General features: G+C 48.4%; 1 protein-coding gene across 1 annotated transcript in view; it reads right to left on the bottom strand.

The window, feature by feature from the left end:
- PAPPA2 (pappalysin 2) overlaps window positions 1–27,277 on the bottom strand; it is a 90,259-nt gene that overhangs the window by 24,994 nt on the left and 37,988 nt on the right. Inside the window, exons 7-16 of the mRNA XM_074152677.1 lie at window positions 26,693–27,185; window positions 25,988–26,116; window positions 24,275–24,366; window positions 23,823–24,016; window positions 22,486–22,623; window positions 18,983–19,118; window positions 18,552–18,768; window positions 8,139–8,310; window positions 5,618–5,795; window positions 3,115–3,328 (exon numbers count right to left, since the gene is read on the bottom strand). Coding sequence (XP_074008778.1) covers window positions 3,115–3,328; window positions 5,618–5,795; window positions 8,139–8,310; window positions 18,552–18,768; window positions 18,983–19,118; window positions 22,486–22,623; window positions 23,823–24,016; window positions 24,275–24,366; window positions 25,988–26,116; window positions 26,693–27,185 — 1,963 coding nt within the window. The remainder of the gene's footprint in view (window positions 1–3,114; window positions 3,329–5,617; window positions 5,796–8,138; window positions 8,311–18,551; window positions 18,769–18,982; window positions 19,119–22,485; window positions 22,624–23,822; window positions 24,017–24,274; window positions 24,367–25,987; window positions 26,117–26,692; window positions 27,186–27,277) is intronic.

Here is a 27,277-nt window from a genome sequence, read left to right as displayed (position 1 = left end):
CCTCTGACTTTCAGGCCGGCTCATTTCAATGCTGCAGCCCTGGATGATGCCAAACATTGCTCCTTGGCAGTTCATTGCTTTGTGCAATCCAGGCAAGTGAGTTGGTGCTGCCATTGGACAGAAGTTGCCCAAAACCAGAGACTTCCCATCAAAAAGCATGAATGCACATGTTAAGTTCCCCTTGTCAACTGTTACTTTGGGGTTAGATGTGAAATAGCTTGGCAGCTGAAAACCAGGCTGTTATGTGGGGTCTCCAGGCTGAAAACAGATTTCTTTTAGGAAGAGTCAAAGAAGATTTACCCTTCATGTCAACATCGTCAGTCAGATGATCCTGCCAGCAGAAAGGCAAGAAATCTCTGGCAGGATCTTGATTACACAATCAACATTTCCTCTAGGATCCCTTGTTGACAAGCAGCGATTTCTGAAGGGCCTTTCCCACTCATGTTAATAGATAAAAGTATCTTCTCTGAGACGACAAATGCTTATGCTATGGGAAATTATTTTCAACTAAGATTGCAGGAGCCTTCTAAGTAACCTTACTGCTCCTGCAGTAAAATTCAACTAAGGAAACAGAAGTGAGGGAATCATATGAACATCTGTGTCCAAGAGCATCTTGTCTTAGACAGAGACAGCTGGATCCCAGCCATGGCTCAAGCCTGCATAAAGTGGGCACCGTAGCCTTGCCATGTGAGGAACAAAGCCCCAGGGGTTGGGTCCCCAATCCAGCCATGGTGTCTTAAGAGGTACATGAGAGAGGAATGCACTGCAGAAGGCTGATCAAAAAACCAGCTAGACAGGAGATGATGCTGACCCCTGGCTAGGTTGGGTTTCTACTCGCTCACATTACAGCTTAACTTGTTCCTGTCCAAGGGTGATCTAGAGCCATCCCTGAAGGAAGGTGCCTATAAGCAGCCCTTGAAGGAAATGACCAAGCTTCTTATAAGAGTGCTGTGAGAAGATGAGCATGTCTTTCACATAATAGCAGAGTGGGCTGACCCCTTAGGAACCCACCGATACCTAAAGACGTCTCTACACCTTCCCTGGAGAAGCAGAGCCCAATAGCTGTTGGCGAGGCTGGCTGAGGGTTACATTCCTTCTATCATTCCCCTCTAAAAAGTTATGATTGCTAGAGCTAGAAGAATAATTTGAAGGGATCCTGACTATTTCCAAGGTTGGGCTAGTTAGCTGCCATGGGAAGTCTTCAGTGTCAGTTGTGGATCATGCCTGACTTTTGTCCAATATCTAGTACACATAAAAAGTCTTGCTTTGTTATTCCCATCAACATCTGTATGACACTAATCCTTTAGCAAGGCTGGTGCTTGCAGGGCTGATGGACAACAAGGAGACAACAGATCAAGAACTCAGTTTGCTGAACCCAGAAAGAACCCAGAAATATATCAGAAGACCCCAAAACCTGATGTCTGAGTCATCAGCTGAGACTCTGCTCCCTCACCAGCACATCAGCAACCTGCACCCCACCAGTGCTGACCCCCTCCAGAGTTCTCCACTGTCTTCTTCAACAACTTGCTTTCTCCAAAACTGTCCTGAACAAAGAAAGCAACCTCTCACTCTGGCAGCCTTCATCCTGTGCCTTCCAGGGCTGAAACACCAGAAGGATTTCCATTAATCAACTGGCCCATTTACTGGCTAGTATCTGCTGCCCACTACAACATGCCGAGGGGTTTGCACTCATGCTGAGTATACACGCAGAGCTCCAGACAAGATGGTACACTGGCGTTTACACTTCCAAGGAAAGGCTTTTGCTTTGAATCAGGCCACTCATGTAGCAGTTAATGTGGTATGATAAGAAAACAATGAAGTTTCTGCCTCTGTTAATGTTTTTTTTGCTTACTGTAACAGGATCATACTCTACCATCAAAGATATTAGGCAAATTAGTAGTAATGATAACAGCAAAAGTGAAAATACTATGTCAACATGCATTGCTATGAAAACATAAACCATTTTGCATGATTTTTCTTGACTTGTTTCACAGGCTGTTCAGACCCATAGGGAAGTTACACACACATCAGAGGAGCCTCGGGAACTCCCAGAGGGCATCCTTCTTACCAGCAGTTGCTGCAGCATGACTGAGATGGCCTAACTTTGCAAGCTGCACTGATCTGGTTGCACATCCAGTGCCTGAAATGCCACAGGCACGCAAGCTGCTCCGCAGTTTGCAAAGCAGTCTATGTGATCGTGGCCATAATCATGATTTGCTTAGCTCCCCTTGGCCCAAGAAATGCTCCTAACACTGCGAAAAGCTGTTTACAGAAACCACTTCCTTCATTACGAGGCAAGAAATTTGGCAACTGCTTCCCAGTGCACAACAACCCTACCCCAGAGCAAAGTAGAGATGAAGTCTGCATCCAATTAAAACTGGAAGGGGGCATTAAAAAATTAGCACATAATTACCTGATTTGGGCTAGCATCAGGACTCTGGGGAGGACCCTGCCAGTGCCAGGGAATCTTTAGTGACCATACCCAATGGGGACTTCAGCTGGAGGCATCACAGACAAAAATGCTTCTTACCCCCCAGCGTCAAGATATTGGCTGAGCACAGGGCTAGTGAATCACCAGGAATTTTTCCCCAAAGCGTCGGGAAAAATCTTCTCCAATTGAAATGCCAATGCTTAAGATTAAATTTAGCCAAGACATGCAGGGGGTAAAATGTTAACCATGATGAAAGGCAGTCATTTATTCTTAAAACCCTCAGTATCTTGGTTTATGTTTTATCACTTTTCGGAAAGACAGTAGCTCCAGGAATCTACCAACATCTTATTACATCTAATCACCTGAGAGTCCACAAACACTTCTGCACTTGCTTAATTTTCAGCAACTGACAAGTACATTGAGGTGTATGGGAAAATTCGCATGCTTTAGGTTAAGGCACTTACCGTACACATGAATGCATCAGCAGCTTCCACCTTGTTCCCACCTGCTTTCACCTAAACCAGGGGAATACCTCTCATATCTTAAGAAATCTGCATCACCAGAGCAAGCTGCTCTGCCTTGTACCTATCAACTCAGCTCTTTGAGACTGCCAGCATACCATCACCTCTCCTTCTTGTTCACATTGGGAGAAGAGGAAAAAAGGAAATCTGCCACAGACTTACTTCTTAGGCTTGCCCACTGTGTTCTCAGCCACATGGTATCCAGGCTTGCACTTGTAGCGACAGACCGAGCCCACATCGTGGTTCCCCTGCAGGCACCGCGGGACCAGGAGCTTGGCGTTGGCCACAGCAGGAGGTGCATCGCACTCCAGCTTGCAGTAGGCTTCAGGGAGTGACCAGAGACCATCCTCCAGGCACATCAGCCACTGGTTTGATCCTGACCCCAAAAGAGAAGCAGTGTTTGAGGTTATAGCTGACCTGGGGATACAGTCCTGCTGAGGGAAGCTCAGAGCAATCAGCAGAAGTCCTCTTGTTAGAGTGGATACTGATGCCAAGGGAGACAACAAATATGAAGACCATGGACTCCATTGCATGGTTGGTCAGGCTGGGGCAGAAACCAAATTCCTCGAATGCAGACAGAAGTGGGGAACAGCCAACTTCTAGGGAACTGAGAAAGGATCTTTTTTTTGCAAATCTCCCCAAAACTTTCCCTTAAACCTCCCCTCTCTGGTGATGTCTCAGGACAGCCTTCAGTGGGCTGGGGGCTTTTGTGTATGACAGCTATCTGTCATATTTAGCTCAGCTTGTCTCCATTCTCCCCAGGTGCTTTTTGCAGCTTGCCTTACAAGCTGTCAAACACTGTGCTACACACACTCCACAAGTTGGAAAGTGCCAGCAGGACAGATGTGGGAACCTTAAGTGGTGTGTCTGGGAATTCAAACCACCCATTACTAGAGGCTTGGTTGACTATTACAGCCTGTTGTAATACATCTCTGTAATGTCTCTGTCTCTGTAAGACATCTCTGTTGTCCCCCTAGAGAAAAGGGGGTTGGGTTGACCCAACTAATGGGTGGCCGAAACTGCACAGCTCTGGGTGCCTGCAGTGAGTGTCCAGGACTCCATCAGCCACATGGTGTAGATGATGGATGGTTCACTGGGAACTGCTGAGCAAGAAAAAGAAGCTGCCCTGGAGTGAATGGGACTCTTTTTACCGAGGGGTTTGGATCAGCAGGTTCCTGGTGTGACCAGACTGCCTCCATGCTCCCTTTGAATATCTCTTTCTTTTTATGGGATCTCTGCTCTGCCTACAACTGCTGTTGGACCAGGGACAAGACCAGGCCTCCACACAGCGCCTGCGTTCCCAGCAGGTTGGCACTGCTGAGGGTCTCTCCCCACCACCGAGCACCATGCAGCCCTGTCATCCTTTCCTGGCCTATTCTTAGCATTTATTAGCCTTGAGAGCCTGCCCGCAAGGATGCGAGCCTTCAGGGAGAACAAGCATCAGGCACGTCCCTGCATCGACAGCTCAGCCGAGTCAGCTGGACCTCTGCGAGTTTACCCATGTGGCTCGGCAGCCTTGGCTGAGCACCACCAGCCATCGTGTCAGCCGCTGGAAGTCACCCAGGGCGCTCCATCAAGGGGACGCCTTCCACCAAAGGAGCCCATGGCAAACCTCCCGTTGACTTCAGCGGGAACAAGAGGTGGCTGTGAGTAAAAGATCAGATTAAAGCCCTGCCCTCAGGTGACCCACCTAAGGCAACAGGCATCGGTTCTTGCAGAATTTGGGCTGTCGAGTCGTCATTCACATGCTACCCTTTGATCAGCTCACGCTGGGGATCTGCTGGCATTCCCCCCACCCCATCATGAAATGAGACCTTAATTCCCTGCAGTTTTTGCTCCTTAGATTTAACTTTAAAAAAAAAAAAAAAAAGTAAAGGATTTTCATACGTTTCAGCTATAAATGTCTCCATAAAATAGGGCACCCATTAAAATGATTTGTTGTATGTGATTGTTCAGAGCAAAGGCGCTGGTGGAAACTCACATAAAGTCCCAATGCTTGAAGCTGTCAAGGTAATTAGCCCCGAAATCTCATCCAGCTCAGCCTTCTATAGACAGGAACAGTAGCTCTCTTTCTCCGGCTTGGCTTAAAAACATTCCTGTGGCTATTGATGGAGTCGGCAGAATGAAAGCCAGGCCATGGCGTGTCTGGGGAACTGCTGTGCGTCTGGGTAGTGAACATCTCCCAGACTGCTCTGCAGCTGTGGGCATCAGTCTCTGCAGCTTTATGCAGCCCCAGGACTCCTGAACCACACATTTTCCCCACAGCCACCAGGCACTGAGCCACTTTTGGCTCTCTGAAGTCCTCTCTGTCTGTCCGCACTGGCTGCCTGCACACTTCCTGCCTCCCTCGTCACCATAATGCTGGAGGCTGCCAGACCTCACCAGCTATCAGGAGAAGACATCCCTACACCCTGAAGTGGATGGATAATGGCTGCCAGCCCAGGGATGGGAGTCAGAGGGAATTATCCCCACACTATGGTGTCCTTGTTCAAAGGGGATGGAGGCCCACCATTTTGGGAGGTCTCTCAAGGGCCCAGCTGGCTGGGAGAAGCCAGGATAACCGGGAAATTCAAAGTTGCAATGCTCTGTTTGAACAGTTTGGGACAGGAGTGTAAAGGTGGCATCAAACAAGGAGAGTTAAATCCCTCAGTACTCCAGACCATACCTTGAAGCTTGGCTGGATGGATGCAGGAGAAAGAGCATCTGTGCAGGTAGGTGGTCCCCTCGGGGCAGGAGAACTCAGCGTAGTACACGTGGGACTGGTCAGGGACACCACAGTCGACGGGATCACAAGTTACAGATCTGTCCCACTGCCCCGAGCTGCATGTCAGCACCACCTCTTGCTGCAGAGAAAGCAAGACTCCATCAGATCCCCTCAAGTGAGCATTAATCTACTGGTTTGCCACCACAGCAGAAAGGACTGAACTAGGTTTCAGGACAAGGAGAGCTTTTCCCCATTTTTTCTCCCCCTGTTTGCCCTTTCTCCCCACTCTGGACACTGGGTCACAAAGCCCCTACCTGTTCATGGGGTGATGTTTGGGGTTTGAAAGCAGTGAATGGCCCTTCAGGTAACAGGCAAGCCATTTGCACAAGAGATGTTCTAATGCTTGGTCTGTAAGTGCTTCCCTCCAGAAAACACGAGGTTCATGCACACTGTCTGAGTAGTGCCAGATCACATTAAGGGAGAAAAAAAAAATCACTTCAAGATACACTACAACTTCCTGAGCTACAAGTTATTCCCAGTTCTGTATGCTGCTATTTTCTCACCTAAAAGATCAAGTCTTACTTCAGCTGTTGACGAGCAGATCTCCTGTTAATTGTTTTTCCCTAAACGTGCTGATTCTCTCATGCCTCAGCCCACAGACCCCACTGAAATCAGAGGTTCATATAACCTCATTTACAAATCCTGATTACACATCCCCTCTTACACAGCTAGGGGCCTGCATGAAAATCTAACCTCCTGTGGTCCCACCACTAAACATGATCAACATGTGCCACAGACTTCATCAAAACAGAGTCATGGATGATGGTGTGCCATGAGCAACCTGTTCTAGTGAAACCTGTTCTAGTGCCATGGCAGGAGGGTTGGACTAGATGATCTTTCAAAGGTCCCTTCCAACTCAAACTGTTCTATGATTACCACTCCCAGGCCACTAACCCCAGCCCAGTAGTCCTCGGGCAGGGGCTGCAGATCAAAGAGGTGTCTTTCAACTGTTCCTGACGTCTCTTCACTGGCTGAATACAACCACACTGCTCATCCTCACAGCCAGCTAACATGTGACCTGTCCTCCCAGCCAACGGGTTTTGATTGAACCTGGTTGTGGTGGCTCTGGAGGACATCACTAAATTTGAATCTGGTACTCTTGGGTGTGCAGCAGGATCATGGTGTAGCTGAACCAGGTGGAGAGGATGCTCAGGGGAGACCTCTATACGTTTTTCCAAAATGCCTCAAGATGTGTAGGGTCACACAGCCAAACCAGAAACATCACTTGGGGGCTTAGGGCATGGCACCTGCTAGCTGCCATCTGCTGTGCCAGCCACATAATGAAGCTCTGTCTAGAAGTTTCCCATCTCGCTGCCATATGCAGGAAAACCATCACAAGAAGCAGATTTATTTTGCACAGTTTCATTTCAGAGGAGAATGGAAACATTTCATTTCCCCTGGGCATGCCTTCGCCCACAGAGCCATGTAGCCCTGTAATTAATAACGTCCCTGATGATGAGGGGCTGAGCGGTGCATCCCCAGCTGGCCCATTGCACTTTCCAGTGCCCACCACTCCTTCAGCACGGGAAACCTGCCTGCATCACAAACACTTGCAACTCTCCAAGGATGAGAGGTCCATCCTGCCTGACTCATCTCCATCTGTCTCCACACCATGCAAGTTCACGCTCTTGCTCAGGCTGGCATGGGGACCAGCTCAGCCCTAGTGACTCCTGTTTGCCCTCCAGGAAAGGGCTAAGGATGGGACATGCTGTGTCCACAACCCTACCAAGGTGACTGCCCAGACCCAAGGCAGCTCAGCTCCCCTGGACACATCAGTTCCGGGTCTCCTCGGTCAATGGCTAAGAGCTGTGCTGGCTCGTGGCTTTTACGAGGCATCCCCCAGCCCTCTGGAAAGCAGGACAAACTCTTTCATGGTGGCCTCTGTGCTGCACCACTGGCATGGGCAGCTTTATTGCAACACAACACAAAGGAAAAAAAGCTCTTGACACTGTCAGCTGCTTCTAAATATAGTTATTCTGCAATGACTTCATTTTTTCCTGAGCCACTAACTTCAGCTTTAAGAGAGAAAGTGTCCCAGGGATGCTTAACTCTCCCAGCAATGCCAATCTGGAGAAGATAAATGTATACCTTCTCCTCTGTGGAAGTTCATCACCCTGGCTTGAGGCATTCCCTGCAGTGGCTTTATGCCCACCAGCAGAGCTGTGGTCTGCAGGCAGCTAGGAGGACTGCAGCAAGGAAAGAAGAGAGGTCCCCAGAGCAAGACCACCAGCCATTGGCACGGAGGTCCAGCACCAGAGCCTCCATTGGGCTGAGGTTCGTTGGAAGAGCAGCGAGGAGTTTGGGGCTGGAGGTCAAGGTGTCCTGAGGTTACTCCAACCACCCCAGGGTGTTTAAACATTTCTTAACTAGGACTCCGTCCAACAGGCCATGAGGTCAACCCCACACCCTGAGGTCCACTCACCTGCATGGAGCCCAGGCTCTTCCCATTGCCAGAGCGGACGACAAAGCCCTTTTCACAGGTGACGGTACATGCCATGTGCCTCGGGCCGTCAGAGGTGCAGTTGAAGGTGGCAGCATGAGCAAGCATCGGCCGCGTGCAGCTTCCTGATCCTGCACAGGCACCATGGACACAGCTATGGAGAAGAGGGAAGGAATCAGCAAGCAGGTCCAAGGGCTTATGCAGCAAGGAGGGGCTCTGTCTGGCTGACACCTGCATGGGATGCTCAGTGGGTCTCAGATACTTACAGAGATGCACACCTATCCCCCAGTCCCAGCTTATTCCAGGCTTGAAGTCTCCTAACAATGATGCCAGGAGGGTACTTTTTCCCAGCTCTGCCTTGGCTGGACCTCAGCCCGACCCCAGCCCACACCTTTCCACAGACCATCATGTCCTTTGAAGCTGACGAAAGGAGGCATGGCCCAACAATGCTTCTTCCAAAACCCGTGCTCTCTGGTGGGGCTCCTCCAGCTCCTCTGTCCCAGGGTGCACAGGCTTCATTGCGCAGAGCCTACGCACAGCCTGGGACCAAAGGGGCTGGTGGTGCTCAGTGTAGGTGGACCAAGGGAGCAAGAGGAAAGATATCATGGGGAGAGGGCAGTCAGGTGACATATCCAGTATGGCCAGAACTCCAGGCCAAAGTGATAGAGATGGTCCTATCAAGCAGCACTCCTGAATGCACAAGGAATAAAGAACAGTAATGCAGCATCTTCCTGAGAGTGCTGCAGCTTATCCGGCAGCAACGTGGTCTCTACCACATGGAAATTTCTCATCTCCAACATGCTCAAATCATACTGTACACCAGGGAACTTGTGGCAAGAGACCTCCTGAAGCTGCTCTGCGGTGCCTTAGGGAGTACACCATTAGACTCACACGTAATTGTAGCCACTCACATGTGTTCTCCCATGCATACTCTGCTCACAGATGTGTCCCAGACACAAGTGTGTGGGGACAGACAGTGGACAGCAAGAGAACTGCACTTTCCAAAGGCAACAAAGCCAACAGTAACATTGGGTGTTTCTCCTTCCTGGTGACTTTTAAATCCACACCGCAGTTTCACGCAGCACAAATAAGACAAGATTTGCAGTAGCAGATGGTCAGGGAAGAAAAAGATGAAGAGGCCTTTTTAAAGCCTGTGTTGATAGAAGGGTGACAGGTATGTCAAACCCTGTATTAGACATCAGAGAATCCACAGAGGACTCTCCAAGGGCAAGCAAAAGCTTAGCTAGAGAAGGAACCTCTTCAGATACTAGGGAACCATCCATTACATGTTATTCAAACTACACAAAGTATCCCCCAGATCTGGCAGCAGAGTTGCCCGAGCTTCGTGTCCACAGAGCCTGTGGTGGAAGGGAGAAGCTGAACATGCTGCAGCTGTCTCCTCCACCCAACTCCGGTCACCTTTCCACTCTGCTTTGATGGTCTTTAGCAACTCTGCTCTTTCCACAGGCTTACACAACATTTCAAGCCTGTGCATGCTGACAGCAGGCTCTTTGGGATCAAGATCATCTCAACATACACCTGTCCAGCTTTAGAGACTCAGCTGTGGCCACCAAGGTGTGATGCAGCTAAAAGGGGAAATTACCCTCCCCTGTGCACCACGCTCAAGTTACAAGAGTGTCCCGGTAAAGGTTACCTGTCCCTGGGAAAGAAGCAACCCCCTCCTCACCACACCAGCTTCCCACCAAGGACCAGCCATTTGGTCCTGATTAATTAAGCATCACAAATAGTCCCACAGTGAAGAGGAGTGCTAGCCAGGGGGCTGTGGTCTCCACCAGTGAAATGCAGCCAGTACATTAATTACCTGGGATGGAATGGAGCCAAGACACAGAATTGACACAACAGCTCCCACAAGAAAATGCCCCGGCTATCTGGTGGTCAGGCTTTATCTTTTACCCGGTGGTACCAGTGCAAAAAAAGCGACAGCAGCCCTCCTGAAGGAGGGGCAGAGGTGCTGCGGCTGCAGGTGGTAAGTGGGAGAGGAGGGAGCGAGGTGTACCCGAATGCCTCCCCTCCGCTCCCTGCTTTGCACAGGGCTGCTGGCAGTTTTTGTGCGCTGCCTTTCACCCAGGGGAGGCAGAGGCAGCCTTTGACTCTTGAGTTTGCCCAACCTCTCCAGCCAAGGATGCACAGCTAGAAATCCCACAAACGACACAAAAAAAAAAAAATAAAAAAAAATCAGTGCTGACATGGACGTTAAGGGAACGCAATGTGCTGTTGACTCTGGACAAGTCCACCAAGCCAAAGACACGGTGGAAACCTGCAGGCCACAGCCCTGAAAGAGCCGGTGGGCACGGGAGGGGACCACAAAGGAGAAAAAGAAGAAAGGGGCTGTTTTTTCAATGCAGACCTGTTTATGAAGTGAGAAATGGTTTCAGGGCAGCTGCTGCAAATTCTTTCACTAGCTTATATTTCCATTTGCTTCCTTTTTAAAGAATTTGTTTTATGAGCACAGTGTTTGTCAGTTCATTAGCTTCTGAGGGCATCTGGTACCAATTGTAGCCCTCTCCCCTCCCCTCCCACAGTCACCTTCTTCGTGCGGTTGCTTTGCTCCCTGTCTGTGCCCCCGGTGCACGCACACACACACACACACTCTCCCATCCCTGACTCCACCTCCCCATAGCGGAGCCACGGTCCTAAACTTCCTTGCGTGCGTGTCTCCGCACATGCATGTATGAAAGGGGAAGAGCTTCTCCACCTTCCAGCCTTGCTCTTGCTCCCCATCCCCTTTGTCACCAGTCATGGACACGCAGGGAGCTGCAGCTGGTGCACAGCATCCCTCCTAACATTGTGCTTGGTGCTACATCAACACACTGCAGCAAGAAAGCCCTTCTCCCCATGGGCCTCCGGACACATGGGGATTATCCAGCCAAGTCACAGCCCACATGTTGGAAAGCAGGGCTAGGAGATGAGTGGTGGGTTTACCAAGTGGCTGTAGGCTACAGGCCAGCTAGGTGGCCATAGCAGGATGCCAAGACACCGAACTTCATCTGCTCATGAAGTTGTGTTGAGTCACGGAGTGTGCGCTTGTCGCAGCACTGGTTTGGAAAGGGTGGTGGCACCTCTGGACACATCCAGCCAGGCCAAGTGCTTGGCTGGAGCAGCTCCACTGGTGCTGGTAGAGTGATGGCGCATTGTCTGGGGCAGCCTCAACAGTCGGGACCCACTCTGTTATTACATAACAAGTAACGAAGCAGTGATCCTTTTCAGCACTTCTGGACACATTTTGGTTTTCCATCGGTTCAGAAACATAGCTGTCAATGCTGGTATAAAGTAGAGCAAGAGATCTGCAAGTTTCTTACTATATTATTATATATGCAAAAAGTTATCTAGATTAGTTATGCATAAGGGATTGATGATTATAATATCAAAATCTTTCTTTTTATATACGCCACACATACACACTCATGCACACATTCTGTACGTGCATACAGATATATTTTAGAAATAATTAGCTTTCTCTTTGTCCCAAAAGATGACTAACATCCCCATTTTCTCTGTGACTAATGACACACCCCTATCCCACAAATACCCACTAGGTTTTATTTTGGAAATGATCCGAGACCTGCAACTCAGGTTCTGAGAAGCTGTTCTCATCCTACATGTAGCTTTGAAGTCTGGTGCTGCTATTCCAGACCTGAAGAGGGGCTTGTGTCACTGAAAGCTGTCTAATTTTCTCAAATATATCAGTAAGCTTAAAAAAAACCCATATATATCACCTCTACCTACAAACTTTGCCTTGATCACTGCCTTTATCATTATCAGCATCATCATGACTACCACTGCAATGCTCTGGGCCAGGACACCCTTGAGCCTGATGCTGTACAAGTGCAGGACAGAAAAAAAAATAAGAAAAAAATAAACAGCCATGTGGCCTGGCCCCATCGTGATCCACATGCCTTACCAGGGTTCGGGTAACATGATGGGATAAATCATTGCTCCCAGCTGCTGGAACACCCTAACGAAGGCTGGATGAGGAAATGGTGTAGTTAGCCCAGTTCTGATCTCAGCATGAAGGAGCTCTTTCTCCTTTTGATGATAAATGAAATTCCTGTATCGCAGCTGCAAACTCCTGACATTTGGCCATTTCTGATTCAGGCCATATAAGACGTGGGACGAGCCAGTATTATTTTTCTTTTTCTGCATGAAACATCCAAAAAAATTTCCATTTTTATCCCAGCATCTTTTGAAGCTCAAACTAATGATTTGTCAACATTTTCACAAAATACCAAGATTTTTCTCCTAACTTATCCCACATCGGCACGAGCCTGCATGATTTTCTGGGCTCACCGACTCTCATAACTCCTATATCAAAGAAAGCTTCAGATCTGGAAATCTGTGAAATTCTGCCTAGCAATGGCCCTAACTACTCTGTAATGATAAGAGCTTTGTTCTGAAATGAGACCGATTCTATAAACCGGAGCAAAACTTTTCCTTTGGGATCCTTCATCTTTCTATAATAAAAGCAGGAGGCAACTGCCAGCAACAGAGCACATTAAGCCAGTGGTAACACTGCTTGTAGGGAGACATCATTTTATTGTGACAAAACCCAAATCCTGAAAAGCTGGAATTTCCCATTTTACAACAATTATTTCACGGAACCCAGAAAATACTGATGGACTTACCCAAGTCAAGCAAAGCCAAGCCAAATACAATGCAGCTGCCTAAAGTATAATAAATCATCCATAAATTGCTGTAGCGTCTACCCAAGCTTTCAACCCAAAGATTGCTGCTGAAAAAGCCCTTATCATCAAGCACCAATTCTAACAGAGGAAAATTATTCTAAGAAGTTCATGTCAGGGTGCAAATTTTTTGGGAGAGGGGGCTATACGGGGTGCTGGTGGAAAGGTAAAGGCTTCAGCCAAATCTCCTGAAGTTAAAAGTAGTCACTGCATGTACTCTGGTGGAGTCTGGATTGCAGCACTGCACATCAGTGAGATAAAAGATGTTTACCCCAATGTGGTCTAGCAAAAGAAAATAGCTAGGAAATGAGAAAAGGTGTTTTGGAAATACTTGGGAATTTCTCCCTTCAGGCATGTTTCTTGTGAAGGGGAAAGGTCTCACTTTTCCAGTAAATCTGATGGCAACCATCCTTGTGGGAGCAGGCTACATGTACAGACCAAACGGTGGTGATGCTTCTTGATTACGATCTTCATTGAGGTTGCCACCTCAAGAAAAGATATTTGCTTCTGTACGTGACTCCCAAAGAAACTTGGCAAAAAAATAACATCCCTGTGAGTCATCCACTGTCGTCCACCTCACAGATAGAGAAAAGGCACAGCAAGATGTCAAATGACTTGTTGGCCCCTCTGAAGCCACAGTGACAAAGGCAGGAAAAGAGGGAAGACCAGATCAACCTTAATATATTTCTAGGCAGTTCCTTTCCATGTTTTTTTGTTGCTTACTATACCACAACGGATTTACAGAAGCACAGAAAGTGAAGCTTTGGTCAACTTTGGTCTAGTCAGCTTCGCAACCTGAGGCAGGACGGACTGCACATTCGTCACTCCTGAGAGAAGTTGGCCTGACTCTTTCCTGAAAGCAGATGGCTTACCTGCCCATCATGAGAGCAGACCGTAGGTAGGATTTATCTGCCAGTAGTCCTCAAGGGTGCATATTCATCTGTCCCAAAGTCCACCTTTATTCCACATCCGATCCCCACAGCAACATGCTGCACTTTATTTCTGCCACTTCCTCTCTTGGTCAGAGGAACTCACTTCTGATCCACATCCACCACCAAGAAGGACGTAAAAATAGTGGAGGGATTTCAAAAGGGAGCTGCAAGCAGAAGCCATAGCTAGACTGCAAGACTTAGGCTATGAGATATAAGAAGGAAAAAATATTTATCACGACAGAGGAGACAGCAAGAAGATCTGATCACTCTGTACAGACACATACACGCAGAAAAGAAGTCTTCTGGCAGGAGGCATTTAGACCTTTCTGACAAGGATGAAGCAAAAGCAACAACTTTCATCTTGAAATCAGAGGCAGCGTTTCAGCAGAGAGGATCACTGGATATAAGAATAGCTCTGCAGGGGAGACGGTGGACTCATCAGCTCCTGCAGCCTGGAGCATGAGGTAAGAGAGGCTACTAAAGGACATGTTTGATTCAGTTTCTGTGAAAAATGCAAGTATCTGTATGTGACATTAGGGAGAGCAGAAGAGGGGCAGACTGGCTGTACTGGTACACTGAGGGCTCTGCAGGCAAACTCCCAGCGCTTGTTCCCTTCCTCACTGGACACGGGAAGGACACATAATGTCCACACTGGTAAGAGAATAATAGAATTGGGATCAAGCTTCAGGGTTTCACTATGAGCTCTGCCGGGGTCAGGAATGAAACGTGCCTTCACTACGCAGCTGCTCTGTGTTGTAATTTACCTTCCCTCGATGTATCAGGGGTTGGCCATGCTTGGAGCAAGTCTGGATGGCCATTTCCATGAGGTAACACCAAGCACCCTCTTTCTAAGCTGTTCATCTGCTGTGTTTGACTCAAAATCAAATTGCTGCTGGGAGCCATTGTTCTCTAAGTGAGACTGGCTAGTCTCAAGAAAAGGCAGAAGGTGCCTTGAGTATCCTAAAAAAAGCCCATATAAAGCATTAAATATAAGAAGCTGACTAGGCTTCAGAGAGCAAATGGAATGGGGAAGCCCATGAAAATGGTCCTTGCACCTTCAAGAGTTTCCCTTGCCACCTTACAACTGAACAGTGAAGCCACCAGTTGTAGTGAATGATCAAGTCCTACAGTAGAGCCTTGGCCACCACTGCCTATCAGCCAGTCAGGGATCCACAAGCGAAATGCCACAGGTCAACAGGCTTTGGTGCCAGAGGAGAGGAACCTTGAGAGGTCTCCCGGGTTTGGTTCTTGAGAGGTTTTTTTTCCTCCAGATCAAGGATAGAAGACGTGCATGGTGCAGTACAGACACAACCTCCTCTGATGGGCCTCATGCTGCATCCAGGAGGCTGCATTTGCCTGGGAGAGGCAGGGAACAGACATCCAGGCAATATGTGCTCCTCATGGCAGACAACTTAATGCCAGCTGAGCATGCCAGAAGAGCCTGAGCAGACACTAGCTGAGAGGACAGAGTGGGAATGGAAGTATATCTTGACTTAAGCATGTCTCAGCCCATCAGGGGTGACCTTGGGATTCCAATATAATCATCTACCCGCTTTGTCCATGGTCCCTGACCATGGGGCACCCTAGGCCAGAGAGAAGGAAAGGAAACACCAGCAACTCTATCTAGGGTGCCCACAAATTTTCTCACCAGCACAGATGCAGTTCATAAATTGACCCTGCATAAATTTGGTGCCTGGAAGAAAGAAACCAAACCAAACCAAACCTGCTTGGGAAATGGCCCTTTTCTCTTTGCAGAATAAAGTTTAGCAATTGAAAATATGTAAACAACCCCCTCCTCCATTTGATTTTCTCTCCCTGACACCTACTTTCTGTATAAAAGGAATCCAAACCAGACTCCCCTTAATGCATTAAACCCACTTTTGGGGGAGCAGAGGACGGCATTCACAACAGAAATAAAAACACAATGGAGATTGCATTCTGTAGCACCTTTCCTGTTAACTCTCCAAGGCATTTCCCAGCTAACATAAAATAAAACACACTAAAAATAAAACCAAGCTAAAAATAAACATAATGGAGGAAATGAACTATGTTCCCCTGGTTCGGTATATAGCCTGTACCAAGGAAAACAGGAGGGACTGTGGCTCAGTTTTAAAATACAAAGAAAAGGATGAAAGCTGAAGAGTTTGAGTTTACTGCGTGAAAACTTGCTAAAAGTCTGGTTTGTGCTTGACCTCATAAGTTTGTGATTGGGTACAGAAAGAAAAGAAGAGCCCTAAGCTGCTGGCAGAGACAGTAGAAAGGGGTTCCTAGTGCTGGTAGCAAGGTGCGAGGGAAGGACACCATTCTGCTTTGCTCTTCAATTTCTCTTCCAACCTTCAGTGCCTCAAGCAGGTCTGAAAGCAGAAGGCAACTCTCTTTTCAAAACAAGGATGTACTTCCCTAGCACCAAATGCCTGCTGCATCCTGACCTGGAGGTGGCTGCATTCCATCAGCAAAACCATGATCTCTTTGTTTTCCCCAGCCTGCAAATCACTTCGAGATCCTTCAAGATGAGAGACGATACAGAAGTACCAAGCCATCATATATTTACTATTTTGGCAATAAGCATTTCTAGACTGAAGTCAGGAAACCATGTTTCTTTCTTGCTTTTGTTACTGTCCCTTTTTTGGGTTATTTCAGGAAAGCACTCACATGCACGTACTGTGTATATAAGGCTGAGTGTGTGCAAAGGGTCAATTGAATTCTTTACAGGAATAACACAGATCTTTTGTGATCGTTTACGTAAGATTTTATATTCCTGGATTTTTATAGGGGATTTTTTTTCCCCATACTCCACCTGCCTTATATGAAATGAATTCTTAGCCCTTAAAAATATGGATACTGCTGTTTTGCAGATGAAATAGATTTGTAAAATGTAATAAGGGGGGGGATACTTGGATGTTTCCTGGCTTAACAGAGGCAGATCCTTTGCTACTAGTGAGACTGCTGCAGACTGTAAGCCTAACCTCACTCTTAAATATTCGAGCCTTTTGTCCAGGAAAGCAATACTATAAATACCATTTCCTACTCCGAAAAATCTGGGGATCTGATTTACTTGAGTGTTTGCTAAGGGTACGTGTGTAACCTGGAATTCCACATACTGCAGCTAAGCCAAGGCCAAGGGGGGCCTGCAGGACGACAGCGAGCGGAGGAAGAGAAGATGTGAGGATCCTGCTGGGTCCTGCCGTGCCCACGCAAAGGGGACAGCACGCAGCTCTGTGTGCTTTGGCGATATGGGAACTGGCTTGCGCTTCAGCTATAATGAGACTTTAAAGAGAAAAACATCTACTTTTCTCTCTGTTTGTCCCTGTATGAGCTTCTCCCCATCCATAGGCGATGCTTAGCTGTGTCCAGTCAGTCTATTCCTCCTCGCAGTCACTTCGGAGGGGGAGGGGGAACCTCTCAAGCAATGAGAGTACAAAATTATTTTAAAGGATGAGAAAATGTAATTGAAAAACCACATCAGTTGGCTGAGGTCTTAGAAGCATGTGTGTACATAGCTGTAACGGCTACCAGGAGGAAACAGACTGCATTTCAGGTGGACACTGATCCTTTAATGTAAGGCTGAGAATAATATTTATATGCTGACTCACTAAGATTTATGTTTCTGTATAAATCACACATGCACTTAAAAAAAAAAAAAAAAGAAAGTAAAAAGCAACTGCAGGATATTCATGGCTTCCAGAACTCTACATAAATCAATTGTACCATGATTCCACAAGCTTTTAAACAAACATGAGCAAACTCATTCATTATCAGGGATGTTCATCCATCCAGGGCCATCAACAGAAGAAAAATGACAGTAGCAGCAATGTGATGACCCTAACAAAACCTAACTCTTAACAACCCCACAGGCCCAGCAAAGCTTGGACCCAAAATCAGTATTCCCAGTGGGGCAGTTTGAGTAACAGGCTGAACCAGAGCCCTGGATCGGCATGCTTGTAACTTCAGGGAGCCCGAGATCCGAAAGCAAAGACAGACTTGGCAGGTCTGGCTGCCATCAGCCCCACTACCCCTCCAAGACAGAGCTGAGCACCACCCTTTCATTCCTTCATGGACCCATGCCTCTGCTCGGCACGCTCTTTCTGCCTTGTTTCTTTAGTCTATCTTGGATGATGGTCCTTCCCCATCCCTTTGCCAGCACAACCAGCTTGTAGAGCAGCAGCCATTTTGCAAATGCTGCCTCTCATTTGCTGCTTTATGAAGACAGGCAGACACCTGCGAGCTCCTGATATCAATAAATGAAAGCACCATTGCTACTATTTTTCTTATTAGCATGTTACGAAGGGAGTAGCGTGAGACTTCGTGAGGACCCTGGGATAGACAGGGAGCCAGCACAGAGAGGAGGAGGACGAGAGATCTTCATCCTCATCTCCTGCAGTGTGGGGAAAACTGGAATGGATGGAGATGGAGCTTGCAAACCACATGCTGAAGAAGCCTGCATTCCAGCTTCAACAGCAACCCTCACCAATAACTTCTTAGCAGAGGGAGCTTCGTTTTCCCAGCAGAGAACTGTCCTTTAATGCAGTTCTGTGCAGATGCACAGATCACGCACAAAATCTATTTTCCTGCCTTCCCCTCAACAGTGAAATAAGCAAATCAAGTCTCATTACACTGGATTTTCCAACAGCACCTCAAAAGCCACTTGAGAAGAGTCACAAAATACTCAGTGAGTAGATAAAAACTCCAAAACTGAATCACAAAGCCCCAGAGGAGAGAGATACTCTGGGTGCCCATCAGGAAATGCCCTGAGGAGACCATACCTGTAGCACTGGTGGCCATATCCCTCCTCATGTTGTAGGAGACAGGTGGTGGGGTCAGAGCCAGACTGAGCTGATGTTCGCAAGGCCACAGCTGCGATGCCCACAAGCGGGGAGGAAAAGTTGAGCAGCACCGAAGCAACCCAGTGGGATGGGTCCTCCCGGTCATAGGTCACATTGATGACAAGTGGGTTGTGCTGGCATGACAGCTCGTACATCCCTGCAAGATGAGGCAAAGAAAGAAGCTGCTAGCTCAGTTCTAGGATATTTCCTCTGCTTTTGATTTGCCTCTTCTTCTCCCCCACACATCCCAACAGACCAGCTTGAGAAGCAGCAGATGCTGCAAGGGGGAACAAGGGACACCAGCATCCAACTCAATGAGAGATTGTAGCAACAGTGAGGGCTCCTGGTGTGTAAGCCCATAGGATGCTCACCCAAAGAGTGGTTCAGTCCATCTATGCTGCTTAGCTGGACGGTTACCCTTAGCTTGTGCTGGATGCTTGGGACGGTGCTGTCAGAGGCCAGGAAGATCAGGAGGGAAGTGGGCACCACAGGTCTCTCAAAGCACACCTGGGCAAGACGGCAAGAGAGACCCTGAGAGCGTGCAGACCAAATAGAGCCTTTATGATCCCATGTATGCAAGAGGAAGAGAAAGAGGGAGCGTGGGGAGAGAGAGGGAGCAGGGTGAAGGGTTCAAAGACTGCAATTGTGCAGGGCAGCAAATAGGTGGGAAGAGAGAGAGAGGAGGGAAGGAAGGATGCAGGAGCACAGTCCTTTCCCTCCTAATTCCCCTTCTCTTTCACTAGTCTTCCCCACGTGTATCAGTCCTGTCTTGCCATAAATTTATGGCATTTTCCCATCTTCCACATTTGCTGCCCTTAAAACTGAGTGAGACCTGGATAACCCCTTTTCTGCCCTCCCTTCCCTGGGCTCTGACTCCCAGCCTGCACAGTGCTAGTCAGGCAAGCAAGGTGCCCAGAGAGCAGAGCTACCAGCCCTGCCACCAAAATATTTCCATAAATAAAAAATAAAAATCAAACCCAAAGAACAGCCCCGGTACCCAGAGTGACTGTAAACAGTCCGTCAGCCAACACACAGAAAGATTTGTGGGAAAAAGTCCTGCCTCCTAGGAGAGCTGACAGCTCCCCACTTGCCTACAGCCCCGAAGGCTACAGGAGGCAGCCGGGAAACTCACGGCATCAATCATGGCAGGGCAGATGTTCTTTGGAAGTAAGAGGATAGAAATGTTTTTCTCCCCCACCCTGGTGCCCCCCACCCAGTGCCGAGATGTGTTTTGATCAAGACCCACCCTTACGGAGTGTTTTTGTTGAATGGCGGCGTGGAGGGAGCCCAGAAATGCAAGGCAAAGGTGTATTTCAGAGGACAAGTCCTGGCTGGCCAGGCACAGCCCAAGGAGTAGACTGAGGGAGCAGAGGGGACAACCACCCGGTTCGTGATGGCAGCCCAGCCTCGGGGTGGTTTGTGCCACGCCAGGCATTGCTCACACGCGGGAGTGGGAGAAAACCTTGGGCTTCATCCCAGGGATCCCACCCTGCAGGGAAGTTCTCAGCAGCAAACATCCCATGAATGAGCCCCCAGTGCAGCCTGTACGCTCCCTTGGCCAGGGCTTGCTCTTTCACAGGGCTGGCCCTGCTGCAAGGAGTGGACCAGGAGGCTGAAGCTACCCTCCTTTCATTTTTGTTTTTGGATTTGTTTGGTGTATCCTCGCTGTCTCCACACCCGAGCTCAGAAGCTAGTAAGAAAAGAAAGCAAGGAGGGAAGAAAGACAAAGATGAGCTAGCAGTTCTCAGAGCCTGCTCCAGGGAGCCCTCGGGACAGAGCTGCAGCCAGGAAGCCCCAAGGAGCCAGCCAATTTTAACCCAGCCATTTGCTGCCCACTCCCTCCAAGCATGGCTCCTCAGGAGGAGAGATGGTTGGAGAAGTCAGGTGAGGCTTTCCCTGGACTATGCAGCTTAAGGGGGAGCGTTCAGTCTTTCCCTTCCTACAGTGCATCTAATTGGAGGTGAAGGACGTTGGCCCCAAGTTAGACCAACAGCAGCTGACTTGACTAACATCTCAATTTTTTATTTTTTTTTTTAGTATGCATGATGTGCCTGGACACAACAGGCTATCTTCTTATTTTTTCTCCCTCCCTCTCTCCCTTTCTGTTTAATTTCCTGCATATTACACATCCTGATTTGCTTACAAGTGATTTTGATTTCTCTCCTCAACTGATGTGTTAGAAACTAAGAATAAAGCATGGCCAGAGATCTGCAAATCAAAACTGCAGACAGGCCCAAGGTGCATGGTAGATGCTTTGTTAGGTGGCCCACTCTTGCCTCCAGCCTCAGTCCTCTTGCGGCATAACCCAACCTTTCCCTTGCTCATTGGTGCCACCTCTTGAGAAACACTGTAGGAAGCAATTCCTACCACCCGATGAGTTTTGTGTTGTGGCTCTAACCTGGGTGATGCAGGTGCAACAGCTTTAAAATGGCCATGGGAGTTGGTGGCCATGAAACACCATGTGCACGTGGGTACACATGTGCATGAACAGAACCATTCCTGTCTGGGCAGGTGGGTGTGCTAGGCAAATTGTCAACAAGAAGCTGTCTTTCCTAACACAATGTGTTACCAATCAGGCAAACTCTATTAAAAAAGGGAAAAAAAAAATGAAAAAGAAAAAGGGCATATTTATTACTAGTCCATAAATAATTTTATGGGCGGAAAATAATAGCACTCCTAAAGAGAGCACGGAGAAGCAGTAATGAAAGTCTTTAATATAAACATCCATAGAGGAAGAGAACTGACCACAAGCTCCAATAAAACTGGAACACGCTTTAACCCCTGCTGAGAAGTGGAAAGCAAGCTTTCATCTAGGTAGGGCAGAGAGGGAGATTGCTGCTTTCTTGCTAGCAAAGGAAGAAAGGAGAACATTTGTCATGGCCAGAGACTGAAGTCGGAAAGTAGGTTGTGAGCACACAGACAAGGCAAAAAGGGGGAAAAAAAGCTGTTAAAGGAAGTTTTTAGAGAGACAGAGGATTCTCAGGGGCAATAGCAATGTTTGCTGGCTTGGGTTTGGTGATTCGTCAAGTTGTCTGAGAGTCTTGGGAAGAGGCTCCTGCTAGACAACCTTGAGCAACGCAGGGCAAGGTGCCCCTCAAACTGCAGAGGAAGCAGCCCGCCAGAGCCCAGCTTTCCAGTAACACCAGGCAACAGCCACAAAACCTCTAAACCATGGCTGCGGTCAGAAAATCAACCCTGTAAAAATTGCTTTGACCTAACACTCGGCTTTCTTCTGTCCTGCTCCTCTGCCTGCCGGGACAGAGAGGTTTGACCCTTCAGGTACCCTCCCAAAGGCAGCCCCCAGCCATGGAGGCAGCCCCCATGCCCCCATTGGGTTGCAGGACCAGAAGCTCGGGCACAGAAGTGCCTCCTTTGGTCTGGAGTCACTGGAGGGCAGGAGGACCTGCATGCCACCGCTGATTGCTGTGGGTTCATGGTGCTCAGTAGCAACCCGGAGCGCTCAGGACCTCTCAGGATGGCAGCAAATATTCAGCTACTCTCTGTTTCTCTTCATGGCTGTGGGGAGCAAAGGTAATTAGGACTTTAAACGCAGCTGGTGTGCACCCTTTGCAGGTGTAGTGGCACAGCTTGACTGCATGGAACAGTCAGGACCAGGTTGTTTCTCAGCCTCAACACATTTCTGTGGGCTCCTGGTTTCAGGTACAGCCCTTCTCCTGGCAATCTGCCCCAGGATGGGTTTGCTGTTCACAGCGGGAATGGGGCAACTACATAAGACCCAGCCACAGGCATTTGGGGTTGACAAAGAGTTCAGTAGGATATGAAGTCCTATCCGAGCAGCTTGAGTGTTTGTCACCAAAATGCTGGGGAAAAGACAAGCAAATCCATCTGTGCCTGACCACACATCCTCACTTACCTTGAGCCAAACTCCCTCATTGCCCAAGGGCATCCTCTCCTCATCTGGATCCTGAGTGTTGTCTTGGCTGGGAGTGCAGGGGAACCAAGCAGCCAGGGAGAGGTCCTTTGGCACACCATGAAGGTGGGATTTACATACCTGAAAGAAGAGATTTATTTCAACCCAAAAAAGAAGCAAGGAAAGTGAGAGAAAGAAAGAAAGAAATGGCAACTACAAAACCTCAAGGAAGACTCAACATGTTGAGAACAATCCCAAATCAGTTCATAGCATGAAGACAACATGGGTTCCTAAGCAAGAGTGACATCTCACCACTCACATGCCTGTACAGGAGGCCTTTGCCCTTTTGAGATACTGCAAATATGCTGCACCACAATATACCTTGTGGTGTCTGTGGGGCTGAGTAAGGAAAAATGAGCCAGGCTGTGAGATGGTAGAGAAGACCACAACCTCCAGCTTTTGACTGGGCTGATGAGATCCTAAGGTGCAATTCATTTTCCTGAATACCAGCCTTCTGTGCCATTTGATGCCCTATGGTAACCCAGACATCCCCATAGGCCTGGCAGCCTGGGAGATTTGTGAGTTCTTCTAGAGGAGCAGACACCTGAGCCCACAGCATCCCATAGACATGTGTATCTAGACAATTTAATCATGTTGTGGGTCTCAAGATGATGGTTCCTTACATGAGGTCAATAGAAATGCACACATAAAGGGCTAAATAGGACCTCTCTACATATTTCTTCCACTTCTTCAGCTTGCTAAGAAAGAACATACACACCCCACATTAACACTGATCAGGCAAAATCCCGTCCTAGACCTCCAGGCCTGCTCCAAAGCCCATATGAAAGATGGGAATTCTCCCATTGATTTTTTGTTGGCTTCAGATCAGAGAACTTGAGAGCAGTGCAGATGCTGATGTATGTGTGATTTTATCCTTTCAGGCTCTGACCTTATAAGGTATTAGATTTAAGGGATTTTTTTTTTTCTTAAACCAACACAGTGGTACTACTCTACATGCTCAAAGTTGTGCATTTAGCTGATGGGATGGGGGTAGTCACTGTTCAGCAAACTGCGTGGTCAGGGGAGGTGCTCCCTGCCTTGATGAAACACCCTCCCACATATTACAGTTCCTGGGCTGAGGGACTACTGAAAGAGGGGTGCGAGAAATGCCTGGGTCCTCTGTTGGCTCGCTGCATGGGAACACTCAATAGACACTTCCAGACTGGAAGTGTCTATTGTGGCTTTGCTTCAGTACACTCTTGCAGCAGTGACTTCCCCAGCTTTACTGCATGGGCTTTGTTAGAAAAGTCTGTTTTTCTTGTGGCCCTGCCTTCACTCACCTTCACAACAGGCTCTCCAGTGACCAAGGAAGCAGGGCAGGACTTCGCATCCTGATGGGAGGCATAGGCCTTCACTGCCCACAGATCCACGTATCCATCGGGTGTGTAGGGACCACAGTCCAGGACACTGCTTGTCTTCTCGAATGGCTCACACACACCATCCCCCTCATGGACATAGCACAGGCTTGGTTCCCCTGGAAGGAGACCAGGGATAACCTTTTTACAAACCAGGCTCCAAGCACATACATCTCCTCCTGTCCCAGGAGGCATGCTGGCCATTTAGCCCTAGTATTTCCCACCACAAGGGGCTGACAAGCTCCATGGATCATTCCACCTGTAGATCTGTATTTTATTGTGATGAGGTGCATCAACCCCTGCTCTGAGGAGCAGTGTGAATAACATACAGTTTTGACTCCTGCCTCAAAAAGATGTCTCAATTCATTTGGACTCACCGACACAGTTGAAGCCTTTTTCCTTTTTACACTTCCTGGAACAGCCATCTCCATCCAGCAGGTCCCCATCATCACATTCCTCCTCCAGGCTCCTAAGTGGACAACAACCAGACACGTTAACACCATATCCTTGACTCAACACTCTTGTGCTTCCACCCAATCATGAGCAGGAAGCCCATGTCTTGGTTCCATTTCCAGAGAAGCAGGGAGAAGAGGAAGAATGCCATGTGGAGTAAGGTAGATGAGGGAAAACACCATATCTTTCCAGGGGTTAAAAAGACGTTGAAGACACAGCATATGGGAGAAGGCATGACTACACCATGATTTTCTTGTAGGACCTGAGGCAAGAACTGTGGGAGAAAATGAAGCTATATACAATGGAGGAAGTAGAGAACCAAGCATCAGGAACTTGCTGCTGGATAAAGCAAGTGTTGAAGAGGTCAGGAGGTTATGAGATGGGGCTGGTGTTTCAGTGGGAGCTGGAAAAGGGGAGGCAAAAGGGAGAGAGAGAGAAGGTTAGCCCAAGACGAGACAAAAATCAGCTGACATGCATGGCACCTTATGAAGAAAAAAAGCCCAGGCAGTTTCCTTGAAGAGGTTCTGCCCCCATATTGCAGAAAATAGACCTGATGGGAAAAGGTGGCAGAAATGCCTCAATTTGAACCTATTCCTTTGTGCACAGAGTTACGCATCCCAAAACACAAGGAGCGAAAAAACTTCAGATACACATCTTGTGATGCTCACCCACCTCGACCCTCATCTAACATGAAAGATTTAGTGTCCCATATTCCCACTTTTGATTTACTGTTCCACACATGATACAAAGGAAAAAACTTTCACAGGCAAAGCTTCCTGCCTGACATTCCCCACAACAGCTCACGATCAGGAAAGCCTGCCAAAAATCTCGGCTGCTATCTGGTCATTTCTGTTCCTCTCACTTTTCCATCGACTTTGATAACAGAGCCCAATGTGGTCATTTGCTCTCCCTGGACCAAGTCTTTATCAAGTATGAATTCATGCTGAAACCATACCAGATTACACCACTTTAGCAGCTAGCCCTGCTGTAAGCCTCTTTGCCTTGATGGCTCTTATACAGTACCACAATCCCTCCTGCACTTGCTTCAATTGTACACTTTCCTCACACTGTTTTCAAAGGAAAGTCATTCTGAGTAACTTGGAAGTTGAAGGCAGAAAAAGCCAAAATATGGCAATTATCCCCATATGGAGCAGGTGAACCACTGGAGTCTCTCAATGTAGAACTGGTGCACCCCTCATCATTTGGAATCTTTAAGAATTGACCAGACAGCTCTCTAAAGACACCGCACTGTGTGGGACTACACTTGCTGCAGAACCTAATCCTGCAGGTCCACCGCCATGTGCCCTGTGCAAAAGGTTATATGGCTAGTCCCAAAGGTAGATCCTTTTGGGGTCAGACTCCACAACAGTTTGCTGAGATGGGCCAGAATCTAAGCACTGCAGTCAAGGATGGAGGATGTTCAGGTTTGACCCTTCATCCAGATCCTGCTTCTCAAAAAGACCGTCTCCATGGCATTTTACAACGCAAGCTCTATAGTCTAGCCTGGGGGAGGGATTCAGTGCAGCATCTTCAGACAAGTACCCATGGGTGGAGGACCAACCCTGTGCTTCCCTTTGGGACAGGATGATTTGATAGCTTAAAGAACCTCAGCTGAGAGCTTGGGTTTCTTGACTTACGTGGTCACCTTCCCATCCCCACAGTAGGGTGCTCCGTGGACATGAACAAGTGGTGGGGAGGCTTCTCCTGACGTTGTCCCAGAGACTGCCTGCACCTGGTAGCGGTACACCTGCCCAGGCATGACTTCCCTGCAGGAACAGAGAGGACTTGAACAAAGAGTAGGAGGGAACAACCCATACATCTGCAACAGATTTGCTCACCACAGCTATAGAAATCACATGTTTGTGCTCAGGCAATATCACAGTTTGACATATGTCTTCATACTCTAAACTGCCGGAGGCAGAGACTGTGGGAAAAGGGTCTCTGCCAGGTCATGCAGAGGGGCCTGCCACTTATTTCCCTAGGGTCTGAGCTGGGGAGAAGCTGCATTAACTCGAATGATCATTTTACTGGTTGTGTTGATGGGAAAAATGTTTCTGGGTTTAATGAGCTCCTTCTAGTTATCCTGGGCTTGCGTTGTGCTAACATGATGGATTTGCAGCAAGCTTCCCTGATGCTGAATAGGTTAGTTGTTCATGGCTTTGAACGTGGTAATTCCCACAGGGAAAAAAAAAAAAAAACCAAAAACAACAAACCACTAGCAAAACAATCCAGGGTTTCCCCAGGGAAATTCCATCCAGGGATTCAAAGGCATGTCCTGAGGAAGTCATCAGAACTTCCCCAGCCACCCACCCAGCCCGTGACGGAGCAGCCTCATCACTCACGTGTCGACAAACTGGCGATGTGCCTGTGCTGGGGCAGCAGGGGAACCACTTGCAAATGGGGGGTTGCGGAGGACTCGGTACTGGATCAGCTTGCAGGCAGAGCAGAGAGAGCTGTGGGGCATGGAGGTCAGCAGGGCTGTGTCTATCTCCATCCTCTCGTCGAAGGTGTAGATTTTGACTCCAGACACCTTTTTAGGGATGTTGAGCTTCACAGTAAAGGGGACATCACAGAAGGTGTCCAGGGGGCCCAGATGGATGGACTCCCCCTGCTCTGTCAAGACTTCGATGTCAGACAGAGCCTTGGGAGAGCCCGTGGAGAGGTACGTGGTCCAGAGGGTGAGGGAATCAGGGTAGACAGGGTGCAGGAAGCGCAGCTCCAGGATGCAGCCATCTGGCTGGGGGCATGGTACCGTCATGTTCATGTGGTACAGGTGGAGCTCTGGACTCCAGGCCTGCAGGCTGGGCTCACAGGGCTGATCCACGTCCGGGGGCCCTGGGCAGGAGGAATGAGGAGGAGGCTGATGAGAACCAGGTGACAGCTGACCTCACAGGGGACCCAGAGAGGCAAGCCTCCCTGCAGGTACC

The sequence above is a fragment of the Numenius arquata genome, chromosome 8 (assembly GCF_964106895.1).
Source record: "Numenius arquata chromosome 8, bNumArq3.hap1.1, whole genome shotgun sequence".
In the NCBI taxonomy this organism is placed as follows: domain Eukaryota; kingdom Metazoa; phylum Chordata; class Aves; order Charadriiformes; family Scolopacidae; genus Numenius; species Numenius arquata.
This window is presented reverse-complemented; position numbering and strand designations above follow the sequence as displayed.